Source organism: Equus asinus, chromosome 4 (genome assembly GCF_041296235.1).
Source record: "Equus asinus isolate D_3611 breed Donkey chromosome 4, EquAss-T2T_v2, whole genome shotgun sequence".
In the NCBI taxonomy this organism is placed as follows: domain Eukaryota; kingdom Metazoa; phylum Chordata; class Mammalia; order Perissodactyla; family Equidae; genus Equus; species Equus asinus.
In genome coordinates this window covers 111,495,156-111,508,953 of record NC_091793.1, presented here as the reverse complement: position 1 = coordinate 111,508,953, position 13,798 = coordinate 111,495,156, and the positions used below count along the sequence as shown (strand labels likewise).

The 13,798-nt window shown below is 44.7% G+C and overlaps 1 protein-coding gene across 2 annotated transcripts in view; it reads right to left on the bottom strand.

Annotated features, from left to right (window-relative positions):
* ITGA6 (integrin subunit alpha 6) overlaps positions 1–3,074 on the bottom strand; it is a 76,637-nt gene extending 73,563 nt beyond the window's left edge. Inside the window, exon 1 of one of the 2 annotated variants that reach the window (XM_014846574.3) lies at positions 2,672–3,074. In XM_014846574.3, the coding sequence (XP_014702060.2) occupies positions 2,672–2,853 (182 nt within the window). In that variant the 5' untranslated portion in view covers positions 2,854–3,074. The remainder of the gene's footprint in view (positions 1–2,671) is intronic. The other variant, XM_014846575.3, reaches the window with a different exon arrangement.
* Positions 3,075–13,798: the final 10,724 nt, after the last annotated feature.

Here is a 13,798-nt window from a genome sequence, read left to right as displayed (position 1 = left end):
AATCTTAACTAGAGTTTAAGATGTTATTAAATATCTAAATAGCATTATAGAAAAACTAACCCACAAAAATCTATGGTGGTTTCTATAATAGTGCATTCATCTGGTATTTCCATACATCTTTGATGTTTTACTTCTCCTTCCTCAATAAGGTCCCTTGTTCAGTAAATTTACTTCTGTTGTAAGTCTAATTAAGAACGATTAAAGTTAAATTGCTTTGAACATGGGTTTCATAAATGTGACTAAGAGTTTAAAATATCAATTACCAAACTACAATAACCTTTGGCTTTACTGTTTGCTCTTTGGCAGTGAGAATCACAGAACATTTAACACCTACTCGGGAGCTGGCCCACAGCCGGAATTCGATTTCTGCTTCGAAATTTACCAATATTGACATTACCATTTAGTCAGCAAGTACCCAGGTCAGGCAGAAATTAAGCACTTTGCATGTTATCTCTTTTTCCTCACAACAACCCTATTCAGCAGTCATATCTCCATTTTACAGATAAAGAAACTAAGGCTCAAAGTAAATTAACAGCTGCTAAATAGCTGAGAAGGAATCTGAGCTCACGTCTCTCATTCGTTCCTACAACACTCCCACGGAGCTTGTCCATAGAGGGCAGAGTCTAGGAAGCTGGACCAGAAGTTGTGGGGTCTCAGTCTCACCGGTTGTTATTTATACACACATCCTTTACAGACAAAGGTGACAACTGATGTGTGTGCTGGTTCTCCTGGGAGGACCAGCGCTGCTCCTGAAACCGGAATACTTTACATAACCACAGCCCCCTAGAGTGCAGTTACTGGCACACTCTGAGCTAGCTCAAGGGAAAGATACAGTCCCCTTAAGGTGGGCCTCTCTCCAACCACGAATCTGATCAGCCACTCTTCTCCGTCAGCTCCCAAGAAGAGCATTTCTAGAAGGCACCAGACCCCAATCACAGGCTTACGCTAGCTTCAGGGGCCTTGTAGCAGCTCTAACAGCAGAGAAGCCCACCAGCAGTAACAAGTTTTAGCAAGCACGCTGCTTACTTTCAACAAGATTCCTGGGGAAATTTACATTTTGCAAATCACCATCCCAAGGATATTTTCTTGCCCCAGTACTTCTCTTTCACAACGTCTGCTTGACAAGCACTTCAAGGAAGCCACCGGCTTCAGGAGGCGTCTGGAGCAGGAGAGGGAATGCCAAGAAGAATGTATTCCCTCTGCTGGCCCACAGTCATTTCTGCACTAACTAGTTCAAATTCTCCATATGCATGGGTGCACATCTACAGACTCAAGTATTCAGAGACACTAAATGTCATCCATTAACTGAGTTAACAGAAACCACCTTTCATTTCAGATTTACGGCTTAACAATTATTTCTACTAAGAGAAAGCAGAGTACAATCTAAGCAGCTGGCCAGGCCTGCAGACCACCCGCCAATGGTCTCCCTACCCTGGACTAATTTCTTTGCTTCACTAGCAGGTGTAATAAAAAAAAAAAAAAACCTGATTCTAAGATTCAGGGGCCCACAACAGTCACCAATTCCAAAGTTCTTAATTGCTGAAATCAAGAGGCTTCCTCCAGCTCTAAAATCCCATTCACCTCTCATAAACACAAAGTCCTCTCCTTACTGTGGCCGCACTTTGCTTTCTCCGGTCTGCTGGTCCTGGAAGGACACCGGTTCAACTAAAGGCCGGCAGGAGGGGGCACCTTTTGTGAGTTTATTTTTCGGTAGCACAGATCAAGAATGCAGCCCCACAGCGATTAAGGCGACTAAGCTCCCAAATACCCTCTCCAGCCTAAATAGTTTGATCATGTGGGAACCAAACACTGTCTAAGAAAGAAAAGGACAGGCTAGAAGAGGCGGTCTCCACTTTCTCCTGGGAGGAGCCCCGCTATGCTATGGTGGGGGGCTGGCTGTCACTTTCAAACCTTGTTTGCAAAGCCCCAGCCCAAATCGGACATTTTACTTTATTCCCTTGGCTGGGCCTGCCCAGTGCAGGGGCCCAGAGGGTCTCCGATGCCGCCGGGCACTTTGGGGCCCGGGCACACTACTCAGAGGGTCTTGTTTTCTCAGCTGATCTAGTTCTGCGAACAGGTGTTTGGTCACTTCCATCTTTTAAAAAAAAAGGGGAGGGGGGAGTGTAAAAGTATCTCCTACAGGAGCGCCCGCTGTGCGGGAAAAGCCCCGCAGGACACGAGGAAAAGTGGCTTTCCAACGTGCGCGGGGCGCGCGAGTCTGCGGGGGGCCAGGGTGTTCCGTGAGTTTGCGAAAGGCCGGGTTTTCCTGAACAACGCTCTCAGCAAGCCCACCGCAGCTATCCGGCGACCCTGCGCCCCACGTCGCCCCCGCCCCAAACACACAAGCGAAGCTCAGCAAAGCGTGCCACCTGCCGGGTTCGCAGCAAACGTGCCCGGAGGGAAGGACCGCCGGAAAGCACTTTGTTTCAAAAAAAAGTAAACTCTCCCGGGCCCAAGGGCAGCCCCGCCTGGCACGGCGCTGCGGGCCCCAGGGTCGGCCCTCGGGCTCTCCTCCCTCCCGGGCCGCATGGGGGAGGCGCCGCGCCAGGCGGGGCCGGGGACCCCGCTCCTCCCTGGGGCCGGCCGACCGGCGGGAACGCGGCGCGCCCTCGCCCCTGCTCTCGCGCGGGCCGGCGCCCCGGGGTCGGGGGTGGGGAGTCGGGGAACTCACAGCCGCTTGTCCTCGGGCTGCAGCTGCCAGTGCATGGCCAACGAGAAGCCGAAGAGGCTCCCGGGGTCCCCCACTTTCCGGATCACATTCTCCTCGCGGGTGTCCAAGTTGAAGGCGGTGCCGGGCCGAGCCAGGAGCCCCGCCGACAGGTAGAGCAGCCACAAGGGCCCCGCGGCCGCCATGGGCGGGCGCACCGGGAGGGGAGCGGAGCTGCGCCGCCGCCCTGCGCTCCGGGCCGGCTGGAGGCTGCCGCGCTGCTGCCGCCGCGGCCACCTTCGTCTCCACTCGCCCGGCGCCCGGCCCCACCCCCGGGACGAGTCGCGCTCTGCGCCCGGCCGCTCCCCCTCGCGGGCAACTCCCGAGCGCTGAATGAGCCCGTTGTTCTCTGGAGACTCGCAGGCGTTTTATCAAGCGACGAGGACGCCGGCCCCGCCCCTCGCCTCCCCACCCTCTGGCCCCTCCTCGCGCGCCCGCCGCCGGCACCTTCCTGGCCGCCCGGCTGCGGGGCGGCCCGCGCTGCCCTCCCCGGCCGGCCCGCCGCCCTCACCTGGCCCGGAAGCGGCGGCGTGGAAGGGCGGGCAGCGCGCTCCGGGCCGAGCAGCCCCGTCCCGGGGGCACCCTGGAAAGAAGCGCTTGAACTGTGGTTGCCATTCGGCGCAGAGCCAGAAAGGGGTTTACTACCTGTTAGTAAAGAGAGGTGCTGGTGATGCGCCGGCCCTGAGCGCCCCGAGCCGCGCGTTCTCGCCGCCCAGACCCACGTGCAGAGGCAGCCTTCATTCATTCATTCCACAAGTGTTTACGGAGCGCCGAACGCGTGCCAAATATTTGAGGAATGGAGCTCCATAGATTGTTCTCGGCCCTCAAAGAGCTAACTGTCAAAAGTGATAATAGCACAGACTTTGACAGTGCTGTAGAATTTACAGCTCCCAGCTATTATCTCATTTAATCCTCCTAACAATCCTATGAGGCGGGTATCTCCTTTTTGCCGAAAAGAAAACTGAAGCTCAGCCCTGTCCCGGGGCTCCCAGGGCTCTGCGCCCAGTTGACCAGGAGAGCTTGTGGGAGAAGTCACACCGGTGTCAGCAATTAAAACTTGGTTTCCAGCTGTTCTGAGGCTGAGAAGAAGCCCCTTAACAGTAAAGGATGGGTTGTTTAAAGTGGCATCCATGGGCTCAGGAGCCCTTCTTTGCTGTCCCCAAATGTCCAGGAGTGGTTAGAAGGAGAACTTCCAGCCAAGAGGCAGCGTGGGTGGCCTGAAAGGCTGCTGCCTCCAGGACATGGGGTGGGCCTTCCAGTGAGGTGTTGACCCCTGGGGCAACTTTATCCTGCAGGGATTCTTAACCTGCATGGGAGAGAGAATTCGGGGTTACTGTGAGTTTGCATGACAAAAAATTTGTATTTTCACTAACCTCTGACATTTAGCGTTTCCTTCCCTTATGAATGTAGGCAACACACCACAGTTGTGGCAGTAGGATACGTATGACTTCATCTCCAGTAGAACTCATAGGTTTTTTACATCACGTCGCAGTTGTTGAAAATATCTTAAATTATGGTAGTTATTCAATAGACCCTTAGATCTTGTTATGTAATAGCAATTAAAAAGTCAATATATTACTGTAGCACAGTTTTTTTTAACATTGTACTAATCATATTTCACTATAATTGGTTTCTTTTGCAATCCCATATATTTTATTTTATGCATTTAAAAACTGGTTCTGAAAAGGGGTCCGTGGTCTTCAGCAGCCTGTCAAAGGAGCCCCATGGCACAAAAAAGGTTAAGAAGTGCTGGCCTGAAAGCTCCTGGAATGCCTTGGGGAGCCTGCCTTGGAATCTGACATCCTGCATTGAAAATAGAAGCACAGTGCAGTCCCAGGAAAGAGCTGGAGCTGTGTGTGTGCACACAGCGGTGGGGGTAGTGTGCCCCTTCACCTCAAGGGTTATTTGTACCAAGGAAGCAGTCGGTGCCACACAGAAAAGCTGCCTGAACATCATCAAGGGTCCAGAGGTGGTAACAGCTTGCCAGAGTGAGTCCCTCAGCATAGTGGGGGTATGTCCCACTTCTCTGCTAATCAGTAACTACAGTCAAATACAGTCAAAAGTGGGATGCAGTGGGTTCATTCATTATAGTCTTGGAAATCACGCCGTTTCAACAAATGTGTGATAAACTTGATAAGGTTGAGAAAATGCTGGAGCCTATATTAAGCTAAGAAACATCTGCAATATGATTTTTCGTGCAAGTTAGCCTTTCTTCTTCATGTTAAACACATACTCTTCCAGAGTGACAGGTCCAAGCTATTTTATTTAGCGCACAGGGAACCTCACTGCAGGCTGGTCCTCAGCAGGAGCCACTGATGTGGTTGTAATTGTTGCTGAAATACTTCTGAACTGGTTGATAAAAGCTCTGCCCCAAGCTCCCCAAGTTCAACTGCCCCTCCCTGGCCACTTTCCTAAGACCCACCAACCTCCCCACAGTCCAGCAACTAAAGGTTTAAGCCCTTAAACCCTGGCACTGCAAGGGTGTCTTCTGGTTGGGTGTGGCCATGTCGTACCAGATGTTAACTCTACTGAATATCACCCCATGCTTCAAGAGTAATTCTGTGCAATTATTTGACCAAAGGTAGGGTATAGAACAAATAATTTTAAACTATTGGTCACCTGTGGAGAAGTCTGAGGAACTCATGTCATGCCTGATACCTATATTTTCCACTTTCTGGGACCTACTTGAATCATTTTGCTGTCAGGTTCTCTGTTATATTGACTTCATCATCACCAGCAGCAGAGAATATCGTATGTGCTGCTTTAAAGCAACACAGAAAGTAGCTATTGAAAACATCTCTATATGGTTCTGTGTTTGCATTATACTCGCAGTTTTACGTGTTCCTGGGAGCCTTTTAAAATGAAAGGCCATATATCAGAGAAGTTAGCCCAAGGCCCTTGCTTCAAATCCTGCCTCTGCTCCACGCTGGTCAGGTGGCCTTAAGTCACTCAATCTCTCTACACCTCAGTTTCCCCAGCTATGGAGTGGGGGTAATGATAGCATGTCCCCCACAAAGCTGCCTCGCCTTAAGGATTAATAAAGCCAGTGTGATCTGAAGCACTTAGAATGTGCTAACACCTGAATTTCCCTCCGTGTACAGGCTTTCAAAATTTGCCTGTTACACCCTATGCATTGACCCACGATATGCCTATGGTTTTGTGAGCTAGATGTATATAGTAAACTGTTTCAAATAGGGATTCTGCAATTCAACAGCAGATTTTTTAGTTTTAGAAAAAGAAATAGGGTTTTCCTGTATTGCTTTTTTGTCTCTCTATAAATGTCCAGGGATTTTCCTTCTACACAGAACCTTAATGCTTTTTGTTTTGACATTTTATTTGCTCTAAGTCACAACACATTTTATAGGGGCAAACCCTGCTTTGTTGGGATCAGGAGAGTCCAAAGTGCCAGCTATACCTTATTTTAACACCCAGATCTATTTTATTTATGTTTCCAGTTTTATTGAGATATAATTGACATATAACATTGTATAAGTTTAAGGTATACAATATAATGATTTGATATATGTATATATTGCAAAGTGATCACCATGATAAGTTTAGTTAATATCCATCACCTCATATAGTTACAAATTTTTTTTCTTATGATGAGAACTTTTAAGATTTACTCTCTTAGCAACTTTCAAATATACAATACAGTATTGTTAACTATAATCACCATGCTGTGCATTAAATCCCCAGAACTTATTTATCTTATTAACTGGAAGTTTCTACCTTTTGACCATCTTCACTCATTCCCCCCCTTCCACCCCCGCCCCCACCCTGATAACCACCAATCTGTTCTCTGTTTCTATGAGTTTGGGTTTTTTTTTAGATTTCATATATAAGTGAGATCATACAGTATTTGTCTTTCGCTGTCCAACTTATTTCACTTATGAGCACAATGCCCTCAAGGTTCATCTACGTTGTTGCCAACAACAGGATTTCCTTCTTTTTTATGGCTGAATAATATTCCACTGTGTGTGTAATGCGTGTATGTATATGTGTGTGTGTGTGTATCTACTCATCTGTCAAGGCACACTTAGGTTGTTCACTCAGATCTATTTTAAAGTATATTTCATTTGAATGATTCTAATTCACTTATAATGAGCTCATTAAAATGTTGTAGAATATCTCACATTGCCATTTTAGGTGGGATTCTTTATTTCAAGTTTGTTTTAACAGAATTTTTCTAAGCCAGGAAGCCACATTTTGCCGGCCAGCCAGAAATAAACTCAAACCTTAAATGAATCAGGTTAAATTTAAAACTGAGCTCCTAAGACTGAGGTGAAAACCCCACTTGGAAAATTTGTTTTGCCATCACCACCATCATCAGAAATAAACATGTAGCTGTGTGTGTCTCATGCCACAAACAATGCAGTCTTGAAAGGCTAAACTTAGAGGAGACATTTTTTAAATTAATTTCTTACTTTCTATAAAAATATCTTCAATGAAAAATAAAAAGGCAAGTTGATTGTGAGCTAGGACTTAAACCAGTGATCTCTGGGGTTTGTCGATTCAGGCCAAGGCAGACAACCAAGGAAAGCAGCTTAGCCTCACCCACTTCCCAGCTGAGGGCCTGGAGCAAGTTCCTCTGCTTCTCCAGGACTCAGTTTTCTAGTCTGTAAAACGGCCAGAATTCTTACCTCACCAGGTTGTTATAAGGATTAAATGAGATTATATATGTGAGTTATGTAGCACACTGTCTGCTGTTAAATATGTGCTGAATAAAATAGTAGCTATGAAAATGAAGGAGAAGAAAATATACTAGAAAATAAAACAAGATAAGGCTTCAGATAATGGGCGTTAAACATGAGCAGAGAGAATGTGAGAAAAGGTCACCTGCACCCCACATGCACTTCCTGTAAATGGTCAGGATAAACCATTCCTTCCCGTTATAGCTTGGCAAATAATCCCTGTCATATCACAGTTTCTCAGTGCCTAAGGTTTGGCTGGAAGCAAGTTTGTGCTTCCCACTGGCTATGGACCACTTCCATCTCTTACCAGCATTTGGAGAAGCAACAATGGGTCCTAAACTCGGCATCTTAAGTTTGGAGGAGAAAAACAGTTCACAGGACTAGCCAGCTAGCAGGCCTGGGGGGAGAAAGAGATGAAAGCTGAATGTTCCAATGTCCTTATCTTCCTCTTTTCAGTCTGTTCGGCCAGGGGGAGAGTTAATGCTAAGGATTATCCAAAATCATGACCAACTTAAAAATCACTTATTTTGTTTGAAGTTTTATCTTATTGAATACGTCTTGCTGCTAATGTTAAAGCAGCTCGTACTGCTTAAAATAAATCTGCTGGGTAATTAAGAGAACATGCTACTTGATAGGGAAATCAGACCCTGAACTTCAAAATTTCTTCAAAATCTTTGAATCTGGAAAGCAAGCTATTTGCACATGAATAATTAAGTACTCAATATATTTAACAAGTTGCTTCTACTGGCATATTGACAAGACATTTGAAGGCAATGTAATAAATTCTGTGCTGTGAACCAACCACTGTCTAGAACAAATAACAAAGAAAGAAGAAAAGGAAATTTGGACCACCTAATAGCTGAGAATGTTCCAGTAACAATGGCTTTGCTGTCCCAGATCACATGATCAAAAGTGAGCAGCCAAACAGTTCTGCATTATACAACGTATTTCCAGACATTCCCTGGTGGAAAAGGAGAAAAATGGGCTCACTGATCCTCATCCCACATTTCATTTTAAAAATCTTTAAAAAGTCAGGGCCTCTCCACAATGGCAAAAGCCATTGTCCTAATTTTATTTCTGGAGACGTCGAAGAAGGGACTTTTCATAAGAATGTCAGGATCTCTGACCAAATTAAGACTTGGGGTATCCCAACTTCTGATTTCATAACCGAGACCACACCTTCATACCCTTCTTCAGTCTTGGCAGACAAATAGTCCGCTGAGACAAATTTTTGTCTCCCAAACAAGGAATTGTAGCAGTTTGTGAAGGGTGATCTTGATCAAAGGTGTTCTCTGGCGGGGAAAAACCACCAGTAACATTTTATCAGTTAGGTCAGGGTGTTCATACGTAAATACAAATGCTTGTTCTTCCTGTTTACAGAAGGATGGAAAGCATAGAAAGGCTAACCAGGGGGATTCCTGCCCTACCTAGTCCAGTGAACCAGGGTGGGTGTTTTCCGCCTTGGACCCTACTAGGAAATAGAATCTCCACCCTATTGCTCCGGAAGAATTTTACTTCCCCCAACCCCTGGTTGCTGTTGGTTACAGAAACGGTTGGGTAAATGCCACACTGGTCGAAAAGGAGGTAAGAGAGTATGGGAGACAGTCAGCTCTTTGATTTTGAAGGGCTAGTAGAATTTCCTAATTTACACTCTGTAAATAACCAAAATACATCTATTTCTCTGAGAGTTTCTTTATGTGCTGACTATGGTCATCTAGTAATGTCTCTACTGGTTATAAACAGTTGCAATCTGTATTTTTTAAATAATTCAAATGCAGGAAAAATAGTTTGAATATTATGTGTCTTTTTAAAGTATATTCCAAAGTTGAAACATTCTCAAATGTTCATTAAAAGGATATATATATTCCAGCCATCAGCCACTTAGAATAAATATTCAAAGAGGACAGTAGCATTAAGTAGACACCCTATCCATCTGCCCAGGCACTCCCTTCTCAGACTCTGTCAACACTCTGGATACACCTCTCTGCTACTTCATATTGAGTGACTCTGTGATTTAGCAGCCTACAAAACTGCCTGCTGCTAAACTGTTAGTTCCTTCAAAATATAGGCCATGCTTTATTTGTCTTCGTATCCTCGGCACCAATAACTAGGCCTGGAACGTGGAAGCGACTAAAAAATGACTGACTGTGGTACCTAAGGGTTTTCGCTAATCATCACTTTTATGCCAGTAGACTTCTTTGAACTTGGAGGGTTTTTTAGGAAATGTGTCACCCTTGTATTACATGCTTAAAACGGAGCACACCCAACGGTGCACTTTAGTCAAAGAGCACATCCTCTCTACCCAGATTCCTCTAAAGACCAGTAATTCTCATGGAAATGGAAAACCCTGCATCAAGTCAGCCAGTTATCAAGTGACCATTTTGGATGCAGGGTCTCTGGTGCAATAATCCTGCCAACAATGCAAAGACAGTGAGGAAAAAGTGAAAGTGGACTGCATGATCTGGAGTGGAAATTCTTTTTTTTTTTTTTTTAAAGATTTTATTTTTCCTTTTCCTCCCCAAAGCCCCCTGGTACATAGTTGTATCTTTTTAGTTGTGGGTCCTTCTAGTTGTGGCATTTGGGATGCTGCCTCAGCATGGCTTGATGAGCGGTGCCATGTCCGTGCCCAGGATTCGAACCACTGAAACCCTGGGCCACCAAAGCGGAGTGCGTGAACTTAACCACTCAGCCACGGGGCTGGCCCCCTGGAGTGGAAATTCTTATGAAAGGATTTTGGGGAGGTTGGAGGGATAGTGGAGAGGAGGAGGGTGGATTGGAGATGGGGCATGATGGCTGCAAATCAGAATTCCTTTGAACAAAGAAAGCAGCATGGTCCTTGGAGGGCAAGCTTCTCTAAATTGGAAAATATACTTGTGTCACTCATTGGTCTACAGTCCCAAAGTGCTCACAATACTACCACCTTCTGTGTATTTCATCCTTTAATCACCAAACAAAGAGAAGACATGGTGACGTGAAGTAGAAATGGTTCAGGTGATAAATTTCCCTCACCTCCCCCACTTCACGCCCAATCCACCCAACAGTATATAACTGGGTCCATCTCTGCACCCTGCCCTCTCTCCATTCCAGCTGCACATGTCTGCATGGGAGGACGCTCAATGCCAGCTAGGCCTTCTCAGGAAAAGATTTCTGGGAGAAAGCATGCATGAGTATCATAGCAGACATGGCTGAGGCTTATGAACTTGAAGCAAGACTACAGGTGTGACTTTTTATGGCAATGCAAATTAAAAGACTAAAGGAAATAGGCTTCTGTTTGCATCTGCAAGAATGATATGATGTGGTTCAAAGCCACAACGATAGTTTTCATAGAATTCTGGAGACATGGGCAGTGTGTGAAGGAGTATGGTTATAACAATAAGATAATAGAACATGAGGTAAACAATGGGAAAAGGCACCCAATGTGTGAGTCTCAGAGTTTGATACTTACAGACTAATATTAATACTATATTGTTTTATATAAACATCAGTTTTCTCTGTGATTTATTCAAGGTTGATAGTAAAATTGTCAGCCAGGGGTTATCTATTTTAAACCTGGGCAATTACATTCATTCACGTATTTCATTTAATCGATCTCTCAGTTGTTACTAAATATTATTAATCACTCAGTGCATATTCACTGTATACATATGGGTTTATTGAGAGTTTTCTTCTTCTATTTTTTTTCCATTATTGGGTAAGGGATTTGAAAATGACAACTTATAATACTGGCTTCTTTCTCTAAGATCACAAGAAAGTGTTTGAGGCAGACTCAAGATAGCCACATATTTTTGATATTCCTCTCATTGAGAGGTGTTATCTATTTGCCCTTGAATCTGAACTGGCCTTAGTGACTTTCTTGACCAATAAAAATTAGCAGATGTGACATTTTGAGACTTTCCAGGCTAACGCATAAGGAGCCTTAGAGCTCATTCCCAGGATTCTTGGAACACTCATTCTTGGACCCTGAGCCACCATGTAAGGAGTCCAGCTTCCACGGTGGAGCAATCATGAGACTACACAGAGAGGGAGAGGTCCAGCTGAGCCCAGCCTCCCAGCCATCCATGCCAAAGTGCCAGGTATAGGAGTGAAGCTATCTTGGACCCTACAAATGACCCAGCCACCAGAATTCCAGACTCACAGAATTGTGAGATATAGTAAAGTGGTGGTTGTTTTGAGCCACTAAGTTTTAGGGTAGTTTGTGATAAAGCAATACATAATCAAAACAGATGTGGAATAAATTTCCCATGTGGGAGTCCTCTGAGACTCCTCCTCTGAGGGTGGAGGAGTCATCAGCTTCTATTCAGCTGGCCCCTCCTCTGCCATCTTTCTCCACGGGAGAAAGTCCACAGTGCTCGGCCATGGTTGGCAAAGTTATTGAGTCATGGTCTTGGAGAAATGAGATCAGTTATACTTGCTTAAAGGTGACTAGAAAGAGTTTTAGGGGTGATGATTTCATGGCTCCATGACTAATTCCCAATCCCTCAATAATAGGTCCAAAGCATGTGCAAATAGGGTAGGCTTTATGCAGTGTCTCCCAGCCTCTAGCATGGGGAGGGGGAGAACAAAAAGCAGCTCTGTGTGGCATTGTCTGTTTGGTGATAGCTTCCACTGATCCCCATGGTGCTCCCTGACCCACTTCATCTTTAAGAGTCTATAATAGACCCAGATCCCATTAGCATCACACATATCCATCATCACAACGAATTTTAAAATGGCACTGCAGAGTTTCTGGTAAGCAGGAGGGCAGATACCAAAGCGTCATTCCAACACAGAGCATCTGAATCTCAGCATAAGAGAGGCTTTCTAAAAACTTAAACGACCCCCTCCTCCCCAAAGTCTCTCAGCCCCCCTCTTCATTGAAGGCTTTGTTTTTGTTTCATTTTGTTTTTGCTCTCCAGCTCTAGTTTCATTTTGTGGAAAGGTTCCCTGCCTTCTGTGCCATGAGCAGACAAGCTTATCGAATGAACTGTAAATCTAATCAGTTTGGCACAGGGGTTTCATGGGAGCCATGTAAACAATAGCTGGAGTTGTGTTCAGCTTCAGTGACTCCAACTGATTCCCAGTTTGGTTCATTTGTGCAGAACAGTTGGAGGTACAAAGCCAAGCCCATTAATTTCCAGAGAGTGGTGCTAACAGAGGAACGGGCTGTCGATCCCCAGGAGGTTTTCAATCCAAGCCCTAACTACAGGATTTTTATTTATGGCATAAGGTGTGTCTTCGAGTTACTCAGTTTCTTTCCATTTCCTCAATATTCTGTATTTCTAAGGCGATCCTGGCAATTCTTGTTGAAATTGGAATCCTGTGGAGAAATGAGCAGAGCATGTCTCCAAGTTCCTATGGCCCCTATAATAGCGATCAAAGTGTAGTCCTGACTCCTCACCCTTGAATTTTTTTTTAACATGGTTGTTCCCCAGGTTACCTCTGAAAATGGACTTAATTAATTTTGGCAACTAATTCAGTTCTATTTCTCATTTGTACACTTTTACGGCAACACATTCATTTTTTAATGTGAATTACACTCTCAAGATTATAAACTTGATGTAGTTACAGTGCTGAAGTTGCACCAGTTTTCAATGTCCTAAATTGCATATGCTTAGTTTCCAGATGGAAAAATGAATATTCACCACAGCTCCATGAGGAATGCCAATTTCCCATCACGCCCTAGCACTGGGCAATGCAGTTAGGATACTGTATAAATTTAAGACATTTTTTAGTCCTCCAAGCATTGTATTTACATACTAGCTGGAACGGCAAGTGGAAATGAATGGGGATGATGATATTTGCCTTGTCTCAATTTTGCTGTGAGAGGGAGAAAAGCACTTATGCTTGAAACAAGCAGATGTGAAAACACTTCTCACTAATCAAAATGTTTACCGCTAGGTTAGGAGAGGCTGCTTGTTTAGAGGCGATGAACCTGATGCAGATACTTAGCAAGACGAATGCATTGAATATGACAGAATCTTGGATCAGGACTCTTGTACTTTAGTTCAAGATGACCACCAGCAACACCACATTTCTTTTGTTGTTAAGCTTTTCACAGTTCATGAACTCGGATTCAAGAGTGCCTCTCGTGTCTATTTCAGTATAGACTCCCACACCAATAGACTCACAGCTTCAAGTCACCATACTCAGAAGTAATACAGGGGAAAAATGCAAACAACCATGTCACTACAACATTCAAAGTATTAGCTTTGTAAAATACTTCATATTAAATTAAGGAAACTTCAATTGGAATAAATCAAATTAAATATCTAATATTCTGGAAGACAAAAATTGTGCAATTGCTCTCAATTTGATCCCAGGCAGTTGAAAATATTCATAATAGGAAATTCATGAAATAATGTAGATATAAAGATGGCAGAATATTATCAATGTGAATTGTAAAGAGCTTGGCATAACA